Source organism: Morus notabilis, unplaced genomic scaffold (genome assembly GCF_000414095.1).
Source record: "Morus notabilis unplaced genomic scaffold, ASM41409v2 Scaffold724, whole genome shotgun sequence".
Lineage (NCBI taxonomy): Eukaryota > Viridiplantae > Streptophyta > Magnoliopsida > Rosales > Moraceae > Morus > Morus notabilis.
In genome coordinates, this window is record NW_010361272.1 from 239,100 (window position 1) to 253,816 (window position 14,717).

Sequence of the window (14,717 nt, forward strand, 5' to 3'; positions counted from 1 at the left end):
AGACAGACAGACAGACAGGCGTGTGGCACGGGACAGCTGAAACTGAAAGAGAAGGTATTAATAGTATGTTTACCTACACGTAATCGAAATGAGCATGAGTCAGAGTGGGTAGGATTCAAAATGAATAGGATTTAGAGTAAGAAATTAAAATCAGAATAAACTGTTTACTTAATGATAGGATTTAGAATTACAATCATTCTAAATCTCATTCATACATTTACTTACATTCAGAATCAAAATGAAAAAATATAAAAATACTAATATACCCTTTAAATCAATTTGATATTTTCAATTTAAAAAATATAATGTACTTATTATATTAAAATTAATCATATTAAAAATAAAATACATATTTATTATATTAAAATTAACAATAATTATGCTAATATTATAATAGTAGGTAAATAAAATAATAAATATATGTTGCATTTATTATTTTTTGAATTTTATTTTTAATTGTGTATTTATAAATAAAATAAGGATATAATAATAAATTAATATTAATTTGAGGAATGAGAGTCTCAATTCCAATGAGGGTATGGGAGTGCCAATCTCATTCTTCAATCCTAAATTTGAGTGGGATCTACCAATCTCACTCTCATTCTATGATAAAAAAGAACAAGTAAACATGTGATTGACTCTCATTCCTCACTCTCATTTCTCACTCTCATTCTTCAATCATGGTTAGAATAGATGCCATAAACGGCCGCAATGTTTGATCACATACAACGAGTACAGGTGAACTCATATGGAATAAGGGATCTTGTACGATTACTTTGTTGATTGAAAAGTTGGGCTTTAGATCAACCGGTTGCTGGCAGTTTTTGGTTTTTTTTTTTACTCCATTATCGTCTAACTCGGATAGGTTTCACGCAGCCAGCCACTCCAGTCATTGTTATGTTTTTTTTTTAATGCATTATTTAGAATATCAATATATATGTATGTATGTGTGTGTATATATATATATATATATATTTAGAATAGCTATGTTTTTGTTTATCACTCTAAAAAAAATATATATATTTCATAATAGTTTTACTGAAAGACAAAAAAAAAAAAAAAATCCGCACAAAAAATATTATCGTTTTAATATATATATTGGTTTTTGAAAACAATAATCTATGTAAAAGCGTATATCTACGAAATCGCAAAAAATTTTCATAAAATTTTTAAAATACTCTATAAAATATATTAATTTACATCAATTAGAATTAGATTAGAAATTATAGTTAACAACTGATTATAATGATAACTTGAGTTTTTTAATCATGAACAATTCTTGCTCTGAGCTTATTTAGAATACTTAAATCTTCTTCATCAATTCTTTAAATCTACGAAGAACATGTGTGTAGGTATACTTGAAACAAAATAGGTTTAGCACTTAAAACACTCAAGTATTCCACGAGCATCAACACATGTGTGATGTGAAACTAGGAATGAAGAACTTTTTTTTTTCACACAGTAAAATTCGGCCACACTAACACTTGAAAACCAAAAAAATTAGGATCTTCAATTTTCTGCAACTTCCTATTTATAGAGTATCTATGAGAGTCATAGAGATCTTATCTCTTAAGATAATGAATCATAAAATAAGAGATAATATTTAATTTTACCTATTTAAAATAAAATAAAATTCTCATTTAATTTTAGAACAATTTTCTTTCTCATGCTGTAGATAAGGCGGATATAAAATTTCTCATTTATCCAGTTGTCTAATTTTGACTCAAATTTAAATTAAAATTAAAATCAAACTTAAATTCAATTTGAATTCCAATTAGATAATTTATCAAATAAGTCAACTAGATAACTTAGAGAGTAAACAACTGAATTTCAAAGGGATTATAACAGTGCGGGCGTGTGACACTTGTGATCTTCATCACACGTATGTTTCAGAATTCAAATTAAATAATCACATTATTTAATATCTAATTAATTATTTTTGAGTGTTTTATTTAAAATTCCATAATTTTAAAAACACATCCCATTTTGTCCTTAGTGTCTTGTAGATTTACAAGAATGACACGAGGACTCATGGACCTATAATTATGAGCTTTAATAAAATTAATAATTAATCAAACTCTATAATTAATTAAGTAATTAATTATATTAATTCTAAAGTTACTCCACTATAAACTTGGAATTGCACTCTCGTAATTATAGATATAATTTACTTTCAAACTTTGAAGTGCCCATTTGATATAACCATTACATATAGATCATTCCTTAATTCATAATTAGAGCCACGTGAAATCCGTTAACCTCTCTAATTACATCTTTATCCTTGAGTACCATTGATTCTCTAATGAATAATATATTTATAAAATAAATTCATGAATACGAGCTCGTTGCTGATTCAAGTACCGAATCAACCCTCAAGAGAATTATTTATCTACTTCTTTATTTAAGAATTAATGGATTTCATCTCCCGGCTACCTACATCATCATGTCTCTAAGATACAATGAATAAGATTTAGAATATCAAAATCCGTACCGAATAAATAAAAAAATACAAATTCATAAATATGAGCATGTTAATAACTTCGGATTAAGATCATTCTACATATGACTATTAGTAGACTCAGTTCGAATTCCTATATTTAATAGAAATTATCATAAATTCAAATCTTGACTGTGTCTTAATTCTACATAATCACATTCGAGAAAATATTTTTCAACAAGGTAAATTAGAAAAGAAAATAAAATAAGACACGTTTAAAAATATAAGATTCAAAAAAATAATAAAAAGAGGCATGTTGGAATGTACGCTACAATAAAAGATAAATGTGTGTGTTTTTGTTGGAAATATTTATGCATATGTGTCAAAAAAAATTAATGAGCAAATCAGATTAAAAAAATAATTAGAAAGTACACATGAGCAAACAATATACAAAAAGTGATTAGCAAAAAAAAACAATATATAAAAAGCTTAAAGCCTCTTAAGAGTCTAATTCAAGGGGAGAAAAGACCAAGTATAACTTAATTTAGGAAAAAAAAAATATTATAGGAATAAATAAAAAAGGTCTTTTTTTTTGTAAATCCACTTTAAAAATATATAAGATCTTGGGGAGGAAAAAAGAAAATAAGAAAATAATAAAGACAAAAAGAGAAATTAAGAAGAACAACCACATTTTGGTGGAAATCCAATCCAATACGTGCTTTCCGTTCTTCTATATATACACAGCAATACTAAACTCAGCCCTATAAGTATAGACATTAGATAAAACGGGTTTTATAGAAAAAGCCGGTTTTAGTTTATTCTCTCAATAATTGTGACGAGAAACAAAAAGGAAATAAAACAAGGACAATCACTTAAAGGAGCTGCACCTGGCTAGTTTGGCTTTATCCAAAGGTCTCATGAATCACGGTCCCTTGACGTTGATGGCAATCACGCAATCAACGATAAAGTTAGCACTTTTTCCATCTATATACTCAGCGCTTTAAAATCATATTAAACACCCATTTAATTTATGAATTAAAATCATGAGATTAGAATCATATTTGATTTACGTGTATTTTTTATGAGAGAAAATATTATAACGAATTATGAATTATGATTCGAATCAGAGAATGAATCCTCCAACTAAACGAGCTCTAAATTAAAAAATATATAAAATAAACATATTTTTATATAAATTTAACAATTAAAAGATAAAAAACTATTATAGTTTATTTTTATAAAAATTATCAGAGAAAGTTCATGAATATTTTTGTTAACCATACGCTCCTTTAAAGTTTTGTAAAAAAGAAAGAGAAAATTTCAAATTTAACTATTATTTTTTCAACTCTATTATTTATATCACTGTACAAAATTTTAATGCTACTATAGAAATAACTTGTGGGATATAAAGTGATAATTTACGGGTTATAAAAAGATAACATGCAAGTTATTGATGACATGAGATAAATTTAACAATCGTAGTAAAAATAAAATAGTGTTAGAATATTTTTGAAAATTATCAAAAAAAGATAAATATATACCTCTTTTATTTTTTTTATAAAAAAGATATACTTTTTTTATTTTAGTGAAAAATAAAAACTATACCCCATTAACTAAAGCTGTAAAGTGATAAATGAGTTAATGTTGGACTCTTATTATCACTCAGTTCGATCGACTTTAGAAATTTTTTTTCTTTTTTTTTACGTGCAAAAAGTATGGCCCTTTATCGTACGAACTGTGGTCAAATTTGATAACAACACATAAAAAATTATTGAACAATCTGTAAATTTGATGCGTTGAAATCGTTCAATAGTTTTTTATGTGTTGTTATCAAACTTGACCACAATTCGTACGATAAGGGCCATACTTTTTGCAATTTATGTTGAAATCATAGAGAGAAAGCACGAGAAAGAGAAAAGTAGAGAGAGTTTTGCGGCAGGTGGGCCAGCGCGTTGCCGGTCCTCTTGCCGCCGTTCTTCATATGGGGGTCCGCTATCAACCGATATGCACGCTGCCAGGGTTTGTGCCGTCAGTGGAGGAAGTTTGGGTCTGGGTCGAAGTTCGGGTCAGTTACAGGGAGAGGGCTAGCCATCGTCGATCTGGGTCTAGTTTCGCGGAGGGAATAGCAACTGTCGTCCACGGAGGAGGAAGGAGGCTCAGTTCGTTGCTGGAATCGGGTTAGGTCGGTGGGGGGTTAATGTTGGCTCGACATAGGGTTGTTGCGGCGAGTTTGGCTGATCTGGGCGCCATTCGGTGTCTACCGGTGTTTAAGGGCCCTCCCATGATGGTGGGGGGTTCGTGCCGCCGGTGGTGGGTAAGATGAGGCGGATTTGGAACACTCGAGGGGTTTTTCGTGGAGGGGATTTTGGAGCTCTCCGATGGTTGGGAGGCCGGAGCTGGGTGGCTAAGGCCCTTAGGAGGTTAGCGTGGAAGGATTTCGGCTTCACAGATTGTTGTGGCGGTGGCACTCGGACTTTGTATTTTATGTTGTTTCTGCTCTGTGTTTGGCGTAATAAGGGTAGTGGTCTCCCCACCAACCTTTCGTGTTATGTTTAGTGTGTTTTGTATTGTGTTTATGTGATGGGTTTGCCCTAGAGGATGGTTTTCCCATGCCTCTAGTGTTGTTTGGCAGTGTCTTATGTCAGGAATGGGTCAATATATGGTCAACTGTGGTTATTAGAATCACTAACAATAGGAGTTTATCTCTGTTCAAAATTAAGGTTTCATTTAGCTCTGTCGATTGGTGCACGGACTCTTAAGTGAGTTCTTTAAGTCTACTTGTATGCTCAGTTTTTGGTCCTTGTTGGTCCTTGAATCTTTAGTTGTACCTTGGTCGTTTTCAAACTTGTTTTAATAATGTTTTTTACCTCCGTTTGGAGGCCTTACTTTAAAAAAAATAAATAAAAAAAAAATTGTTGAAATCACGTGTGATGTCTCCAGAACATAATTGTTGAGAATTAAATAGATATGTCGTATGTATCGTACTCGTAAAATGAACGGACAAAAGGAGTCTAGATTTTTTTTTCTCCCCTAAAGCGGGCCACAACTTTTTGTTTTTTTTCCTTCAATTTTTCAAAATAATAATATTTGATTCTGACTTTATTTCCACGCTATGAGATACGTGGCGTACGTGAAGGAATTATTGAAAAAACAATATTCAAAAATGTTATCATAGTTGAGTGGCCAGTTGTTTCTTGTTTGGGGGCTAAAAAACTATGCCCCTTCAAAAAAATACAAAAAATATAATAAAATAAAACTTCTCTCTTAGACTATTTCTAATTTGGATGGATATATGTGTATAACTTTATATATTGCGTGTCACCTCAGAAAAATATCGTGTGTATATATATATATATATATATATATAATGAGTGTCTACACTTATATAATACACATGTGCATATGTACATGGGCATGGTAGCCCATGTGATAAGCGCAATGCTCGCACGTCCCAACAAAACCAACACTTTTGAAGAAACTCCTGATATGCACTGAGCAGCATAACGTGGCTCCAATAAGTCCAATTCCACTTTTCTTAATATGATATTTTTTTGAGGTATTTTTTTTAAAATGTTATTTTTGCTAATAATATTCTTTTAAAAAATACCTCAAAAATAGTAAAAAATAGGCTAATATGAAAAGTTTAAGAAAATATATAGGTTAATTTTTAGTTATATAAATTAATAGGCCATAACTTGTTAAGTTATGATTCACAACCAGATAAGTTATGGACAAATTTATCAAGTTATGGTTCATAACCAGACAAGTTATGGATAAAAATCGTGAATAACTTGTCAAGTTATGGTTCATAATCAGACAAATTATGGACGAAAACAGTAATTTGACCTATTTATTAACTTATGTAAATTATTAACATATTAATTTTAATTAATCTAAAGTCTTGACCTATTTTCTTCTTTCTCCCGAAATATAATATTGGTAAGCCCAATTCCACTTGATCCATACGAGACAGCATTAAATACGAATTCGGATGGATTAGCGTAATTTGTTAATTAGCCAAAGACAACAAAGCATATCGCGTAGAATATGTACCAAAGCTTCAAAGAAGGAAAACATGGATCGTGATCGTGATACTTCTTTTTCTTCATTATCTTTTTCAATTTGATAAACAGATTCAGGAATACTAATGACTTATCCTCTCTCTCTCTCTGCTGAATAAATGGCTTATTCTTATTTAACAATTAAAATACGTGCAAAAATTGCTTACTATAACTATATCTGTGCCTGAGTTTATTATTATTATTTTTTTCTTCTCATAACTATCTCTAGATTGTCACAAGTATACAACTTAAGTGCACGTTTTCTAATGTGCTATTTTTTTGAGCAACCGTGGAGGGCGTGGTCTATCATTTTTAAAGTTGACTTTAATTATATCTCATTTTTGCTAAATTTAAAAACAATTTTTTTAAAGAAAATTCATTTTCATAAATTTTAACTGATTTTTATGAATTATTGACTGATCTTGATAAATTATAGATTAGTTAATCATTACTTTACCACCGTGTAATGTATAAAGCTTCAATCACGTAAATCATTGATCTTTTTTAGTTATAAGGTGGATTTTTTTAATGTAAAAAATTTAAGAATATGCCCGTTCATTTCGCTGATTTGAGTTTATAATTCGAGTTGAGATGTGATTTTATGTGAGAGTTTTTTACTGTAGTAAAAAAATTAAATGTGACTGTTTCTGAAAACTTTTTACTGTAGCAAAACTAAAATTCTAAACTCGAATCGGTAAAGTGAACGGATATTTTTTAAAAAGCTATAGTTTTTTGCACATTTCCTTTTTTTTTTTTTTTTTTTTTTTTTTTTTTTTTTTTAAGTTCACAGACACGGAGAGAGCCTTTTCATGGGTACGCAGAGATTTTAGATTTTGTTAAACTAACTTAAAAGGCTGTTAACTTCAACAATATTGTTTAAATAAAAAGGAGCGAGAGAAAGTAATTAAAATACTAATGCCTAAAAAAGAAAAATTGTTTACAAAGTGTTTTTACAGCCAATGATGAAAAAGTCTTAAGTTGACGGAAATATCGTGGATTTGTGAAAATATCGAATGAATATAATGTCGATGATAGTAAAAAAAGTAAAAAGAAAAACAACGAATATTTGCATAAAATTGGAAATTTCAAGTGGAATATACATAAGGTACAAAAAAACTAAATAATCCTTTACTGACTGTGTTTGTCTAAATAATCATATGTATAAGGAATACATGTGAAATATAATGAACATGAATGTGATACATAGTGTAAAAAAATACATTGATGATATACTAATTTTGTACGTAATTAAATTTTAAAATTCTTCATCCATTTAAAAATCAATATATTTTGAGTAATATATTGTTAGAGTAACTAACAATTCAATGAAGTTATTTTTAAAGGGGAAAAAAAGGTAAAAGTGGCGGATTTCTGAAATTAAGATATATAATAAAGTGGAAGAAGCAACTTGATTGAATTTTTTTTAAAGGAAAATTGTATTTTTATTAAAATACTGATAAACAATCGTCTTAGTACAATGCTAATCCATCAAAGGGACATACGCACGTCTGAGGCTTGAAACCAGGAAAGCACCTTGGCACACTAACAACGAGCGGACTGAAAGCTCAACTAGAAAAAACCCCTATCTTCAATATAGGCTATCGAGCGCTGGAGGGGCAGGTTATCAAAACCCACATAAAAGGGACATCTACAAGGCATAGAAAAAATTCTAGCCGAACCAAAATCACCCTATCGCATTAAGCCGAGCACTTAAATCTAACAAAAAATAACAAACTAGACAATAATCAGGTGGAGAAACCACCATGCTTAATACAACACACAAAAGAGACAATAAGAAAAAAAAAACCTTCGACCACTACTAGTAGAAACCTCCGGTGAAAGGTGTTTGGCCAAAGGACCATCGAGGAAGATAGACAACGAAGAAATGTCTACCACCAAGTGGAAAACTCTCCCGATAAAATAGACCATCCATTTGGCTTCCAAGCTCCTAACCGGTTTAAATCTGCCAAAAATGGAGCCACCACATTGTACACCACCACCACCAACGAGAAGCCCACGACGATACGAGTTGGAGGACCAAATTTCACTACTGGGAGATCGGCGACGCACCCGAAAGCAATGCCGGAGCTCCAGCCAGCATCTGCTCTCCAAGAACCTTCTCACTCTCTCCAACTCTCTCTCTAGAAAATGCTTATGAGAAACAAAACTCTTTCAAGTTTTTTGTAACTGCAACTTGATAAAATTAATTCATACCAGTCGTTTATTTATTTAGGTAATTGACACGAATGATCCTAAACTTTTAAAAAGGTGACAATTTGGTTCTTAAACTTTTTTTTTTTTGACGAAACGAGCCTCAAACTATTTAAAAGGGTGTAATGTCGTCATTTTCGTTAAATGTCGTCCAAAAATAGGGACTAACCTATTAAAGTAGATTGGGACTAAAAAATCACCTCATAAAGAAGTAAATGACCATAATGTCACCCTTTTAAGTTATTATGCTGACGAAAATAATTATATTGCACTATTTTAAATAGTTTAAGATTCGTTTCATCAAAAAAAATTTAAAGACTAAACAGTCACTTTTTAAAGAGTTTGATGTTCGTGCCATTTATCCTATTTATTTTTTTTGGTAGAAGGTCCTTTTCCAACTTTTACTCCATTTAATTTCAATTAACACAACTTTATGTCCATCATCGGATCTAGTCTCAAAATCAAGTACATGTCGTTTTCGATTAGTTAAATCGGAAGTCCTAAAAGGAGCCACTTGGCAGATTACCCACCTTGTTTCCAACTGGACCCAAGCCCAACCTTACGTTCGTACGTAGAATTGGGTCTTTTGTTGGGCTGTAATTTGCTGTTCAAGTTTAGGCCCAACTCGAACAGAAAATCCTGAACCGAAGAAGATGAATACTTGCCGATATTCACACTGAGAATTATTAGGGTTTTTTCCTCCTAAAAGGATCAATCTGAGTTGTCGCATTAAGGCATCGATTTAAAGAACAAAATTTCTTAAATCGAAAATTCTGAATTACAGTATTTTTTATTTTGTTATTGCAATTTGTTTCTTCTATTTATCTGAAGAAGAAGAAGAAGAGCAGCCATGGGTGCTCAGAAAAAAGGAGCATCCAGGGTCTCAGAGGATCACGAGGATTTGACACGTGTCCCCTTGCAGGCCATTCTCTTGGCTGACAGTTTCGCCACCACTTTCCGCCCTATCACCCTTGAACGTCCCAAGGTCTCTCTCTCTCTCTCTCTCTCTATATATATATATATATATCTATACACTACACACACATGTATTTATATTATATATGTTTTGTATGTATTAGTTACACGAGGTCTTGCTTGGTTTGTGTATGTTAATGTATAAGGTTTTGAGTTGCGTGTATCAATGTATATGGAAGATTTGATTTTGTACGATAAAGAAGAATTTCGGGACACTGTTGAAAAAATCTGCAAAAGAAGTTGAAATTTGTATTGTATATATGCTTGTTATTGCTTAAATTATCAACCTTTAAATTGAGTAATTTTTTTTTTTGAAGGTACTGCTACCATTAGTGAATGTCCCAATGATCAATTACACCTTAGCATGGCTTGAATCAGCTGGTGTTGAGGAAGTTTTTGTTTTTTGCTGCGCTCATTCCAAGCAAGTGATTGATTACCTCGAGACTTCTGAGTGGTTTTCTCAACCGAATTTCTCGGTCCAAACGATTGAGTCGCATAATTCCGTGAGTGCTGGAGATGCGCTGCGGTTGATATACGAGCGCAATGTGGTATGTTGGGATCTTTGTTTCCTTAGATAAGTGTGAAATTCATTATATACTTATTCAAAAAGTTAGGCTTAGATTTATCGTCTTGAGAGACTGTAATTGTCTGCATGATTTTGAGATGGAAAAATGAGATGGCTATGGTATCATGTTATATTTGAGTCCAGAGAGTTGTAGTTTTTCTTTTCATGTTCTTAGATTGCAATTGTTGGATATGATTTTCTTCAGAGATTATTCATGCTTTGTTCTAAAGAAATTAGATTGTATTTTCCTTTTCATATGAAGGTTGCAGATCAGTTTTATTCTAACATTCTTGCGATATTCTGTTGCGTCTGAAGATACATGGAGATTTTGTCCTAATTAGCGGAGATACTGTAAGCAACATGTCGCTTACTCGGGCGCTTCAAGAACACAAGGAGAGACGGAAAAAAGATAATAATGCTGTTATGACAATGGTGATTAAACGATCAAAGCCTTCCCAGATCACTCATCAATCCCGACTTGGTACTGATGAACTTTATATGGCAATAGATCCCACTACAAAACAGCTATTGTATTATGAGGACAAGGCGGACCATTCAAAGGGAGCAATATATTTGGATAAATTATTACTCGCTGATAATACTTCAATTTCACTGCACAATGACAAACAAGTATATTCCTCAATTCCCTTAAACGTCTCTTGTTTCTGACTGGTCATTAATATATTTTTGGGTTTTTTAAGGGGTTTTAGGGTTTTTTAGGGTTTTTAGGGGTTTTAAGGGTTTTTTTTAGGGGTTTTAGGTTTTTTTAGGGGTTTTAGAGTTTTTTTAGGGATTTTTAAGGTTTTTAGGGTTTTTTAAGGTTTTTAGGGTTTTGTTTGCGCTTGCGCGAGTTTGTGTTTTAAAATACTTGTTTGCGCTTGCGCGAGTTTGTGTTTTAAAATACTTTACATGACTGTAACTTATTACTGTGAAGTAGGGAAATGGTACTCTTGAATAGTCTTTTTGGTATGCAAGTCATAGGAAAGAAACAGAGGTTATTGGTTATTATGGTTATTATTATTTTCAATTTGGTAATTCATATTATGTACGTGTTAGCGGCCATTCACAATTTCATTAATAGAGATTCTCTCTGGCATTACTTTTATTTATGTTTATTTTTCCCATGAATTACTCAGAGGAGCTGTGGAGTCTTTACTACAATTTAACCACATATTTCCGTGTTATCTATGTGCAGGATTGCTATATTGATATCTGCTCTCCAGAGGTCCTTAGTCTTTTCACAGATAATTTCGATTATCAACATCTACGACGCCATTTTGTCAAGGGATTGCTTGTTGATGATGTACGTGTTTCTTACTAAACTTTTTTTAACCAACGTAAACATAACTAGGCTGCTTTGGGAACTCATATTTTCTTTCACATCATCATTTTTTGTGTAATACTGAAGAAAGATCTTTGTTTGATTAAGTTCTAACTATTTATGCCTATAATTGGTCAAACACTTGTCTGATGGTGTCAACTTAGAGAGTGACTAACAATAAGGAATTGAAGTGTGGTAACTTTCTTTTTTGTGTGTTTAAAATGGGGGAGTCGAGGGTGGTTTAGGTTTGAAGTGGAATTACTTCGAGGAATTATATAGTCAAACTTTTGGTAGTTTAGTCTGTGTGTTCTTCGGCAATATTTTCTAGTGATAATTTGGCTTGTAGTGGAAAAAAACCAGGTTATGATTTGATCACCTGGGTTATGACTTATGAAGCCTTTTTTTTTTTGATTGAGGAATTTTATTGGGTGTGGTTGGTTGTACTGGGTTCTAATGTTTAAGCATTGATTTTGGTATATGCATGAGGGATGCAGGTGATTCCTTTTTGTGGGGCCTTTTGATATTCTTTCTTCATTGCCTCAGTTTTGTGTTTGTCCATTTATGCATATACGGTGCCATTATGCTACATTACAAATACGCTTTTCTGTTATTTTGAGACAATTATATATAAGTTCGTAATTAATTCTCAAAAGGACTGTCATGCAAGTTATCTGATACTTCACTTTTCCTTTCTTGTTCTTGGTACCATGACTCTACGTATTGTTTTCATTTTTGCACATATACTTTTATGTTTATTTTTGTTTTGCATTTCTTCACCATCTATCCATTCAACAGATTATGGGTTACAAAATATTCACACATGAAATTCACTCAAGTTATGCGGCTAGGATCGACAACTTCCGAAGCTATGACACTATTAGTAAAGACATAATTCAACGTTGGACGTATCCTCTTGTGCCTGATGTTATGTGCTTTGAGAATTCTACGACTAAATTAGAAAGACAAGGAATGTATCGAGCATCAGGTAAAAAACATAGATTGTATAAGATATCCTTTGTTTAGTCGGATAGTAGAAATCCCTGTGATATTGATTTCATAAACTTATTACTCTCCAGAAATAGGGCAACAACGTTCTGCGAAGATTGGTCCATTTACAGTTATTGGAAATGGCACCAAAATTGGGGACAACACAAGCATTTCGAATTCAGTTATTGGGAAAGGGTGTAGTATTGGAGCAAATGTTTCTATAGAAGGTTCCTATATTTGGGATAATGTCATCATTGAAGATGGCTGCAAGCTAAGGCATGCCATAGTGTGTGATGGAGTTATAATGAAATCTGGTGCAGTGTTGGAGCCTGGAGTAGTTTTGTCACTCAAGGTATGTGCTTGTGTTTTTATTAATGGGACCTGTATTAATTATGAAATGTCACACTTTTTTATTACTTTTTTATTTTTTGCTGAAATGAGATGCTAATTCTTTCTTGTTTGGTGGACATTTATATATTAGAAAATTGTGAGAGCAATGGCGCACATCATGAAAAAAATATCTGGCTTATATCTTAAATGATGAGGTGTCAAATTTAGTACAATTTACAAAAGTGTAATTACTGTTTTAGCCCTACCTTTTTTGCCAAATCAACTTTGCGATGGGTGTTTTGAAAAATATAGTTGCAAGATACAAATCGTTTTTGAGCCGCATAGTGGCTTTGCCTCGTCACTTACTGGTCCAAATCGTCCTATATAAGAATTCAAATTCGTGGAGGCATATGTTTATTTATATTTGTAACCTATAGTATTTCACTATTTCTAAAGAATTCTGACAGTACAATAGTCTCATCATTTTAGGGATCTGAATAGTTTTGGACAGTGTCTTGATATCTTCTTTCAGCTAATATGTTTTTATTTGTATATCCCCTATTTGAACTTGCTGCATATTTAAACAGTACTTTTAAAAAGACTAATTGAAAAAAAAAAAAAAAATCTTCCCGGAATATATATGTTGGTTGCTATGGAAGCGTGTATTATATCCCCTCTTGCTCTTGGCACGAAGCCATTTAAAGAGAAATAGTGTTAGATTACCAATCCATCCCAAAAGCTTAAGCTGTTGGGAGGTAGGTCAACAATAGTTTTATACTTTAACACTCCCCCTCACGTGTGAGCTGAACAATGGGCAATCGTGTGGGTAAATTAATTAGAAAGCCCAACACGTGAATATTTAAGCCCGAGATATATTAAAGACCCAACACATGATGACAATTTAAATGGGGATAAAGAGTGCAATTATGGGGATTTGAACTCAGGACCTCCCGCTCTGATACCATGTTAGTTTACCAATCCATCCTAAAAACTTAAGTTGTTGGGATGTGGGCCAACAATAGTTTTATACTTTAACAAATAGTTTTTAGGAGTTTCTTCTTTTGTCTTGTTCTGTTCTTTCTTTTTACTTACGGTCCATTGGAATTAGTCAAACCAACATACATTTCTGGATAATTGGCCACTTTTAGGTTTTAAGTTCTTCTGGGTTTGCTTACCTGCAGGTTGTGATAGGGCAGCAATTTGTTGTTCCTTCATACTCGAAGGTGTCTTTATTCCAACAGCCAACCAAGCAAGATAGTGATGAAGAGCTGGAGTATGCTGACAATAGCAGTGGGATTGTCGACATTCCACGTAATAACTTTTGCTCTTCATCTCATGCATCGACATTTTGCATTTTTATTTTGAATAATTATCGAAAATCTACTTTTACTATGTAAATATTTTCCGAAATCTGAAGTGTGTTTATTTTCATCTTCCAATTTTCAAGATAGCGTCTGTTTGGCCTTAATATTTTGCTAGGACTTAGGATCAGATTCAGAAAACATTTATGATATATATGTATATGCATATGTATATATATATTTATATTTATGGGTTATTGACTAATAAGAGACATCCAAATTTAGTACATTTTCTTATTTCTTTACTTTTCAATGTACAGCAATGGTTGATACTGCGGATAAATCAAATGGGGAAATATCTGAACTATTGGACACACAACGTTGGCCTACATCTCAGGTTAGCTTCCTGTTCACTTGCGGTTGTGCTCTGGGTCTCACTTTTTTCCTTGTTCCCATATTTTATTTTTCAAGTTCCCCCCCCCCCCCCCCCCCCCCACACTATATCCACCTACCACTTTTTCCATTTTGG

At 32.3% G+C, this 14,717-nt stretch overlaps 1 protein-coding gene across 1 annotated transcript in view; it reads left to right on the plus strand.

The window, feature by feature from the left end:
- The first annotated feature begins 9,431 nt into the window (after positions 1-9,431).
- LOC21393535 (translation initiation factor eIF-2B subunit epsilon) overlaps positions 9,432-14,717 on the plus strand; it is a 7,624-nt gene continuing 2,338 nt past the window's right edge. The window contains exons 1-8 of the mRNA XM_010099055.2: positions 9,432-9,694; positions 10,002-10,232; positions 10,565-10,879; positions 11,445-11,552; positions 12,366-12,555; positions 12,647-12,909; positions 14,069-14,198; positions 14,509-14,585. Of these exons, the coding sequence (XP_010097357.1) occupies positions 9,560-9,694; positions 10,002-10,232; positions 10,565-10,879; positions 11,445-11,552; positions 12,366-12,555; positions 12,647-12,909; positions 14,069-14,198; positions 14,509-14,585 (1,449 nt within the window). The 5' untranslated portion in view covers positions 9,432-9,559. The remainder of the gene's footprint in view (positions 9,695-10,001; positions 10,233-10,564; positions 10,880-11,444; positions 11,553-12,365; positions 12,556-12,646; positions 12,910-14,068; positions 14,199-14,508; positions 14,586-14,717) is intronic.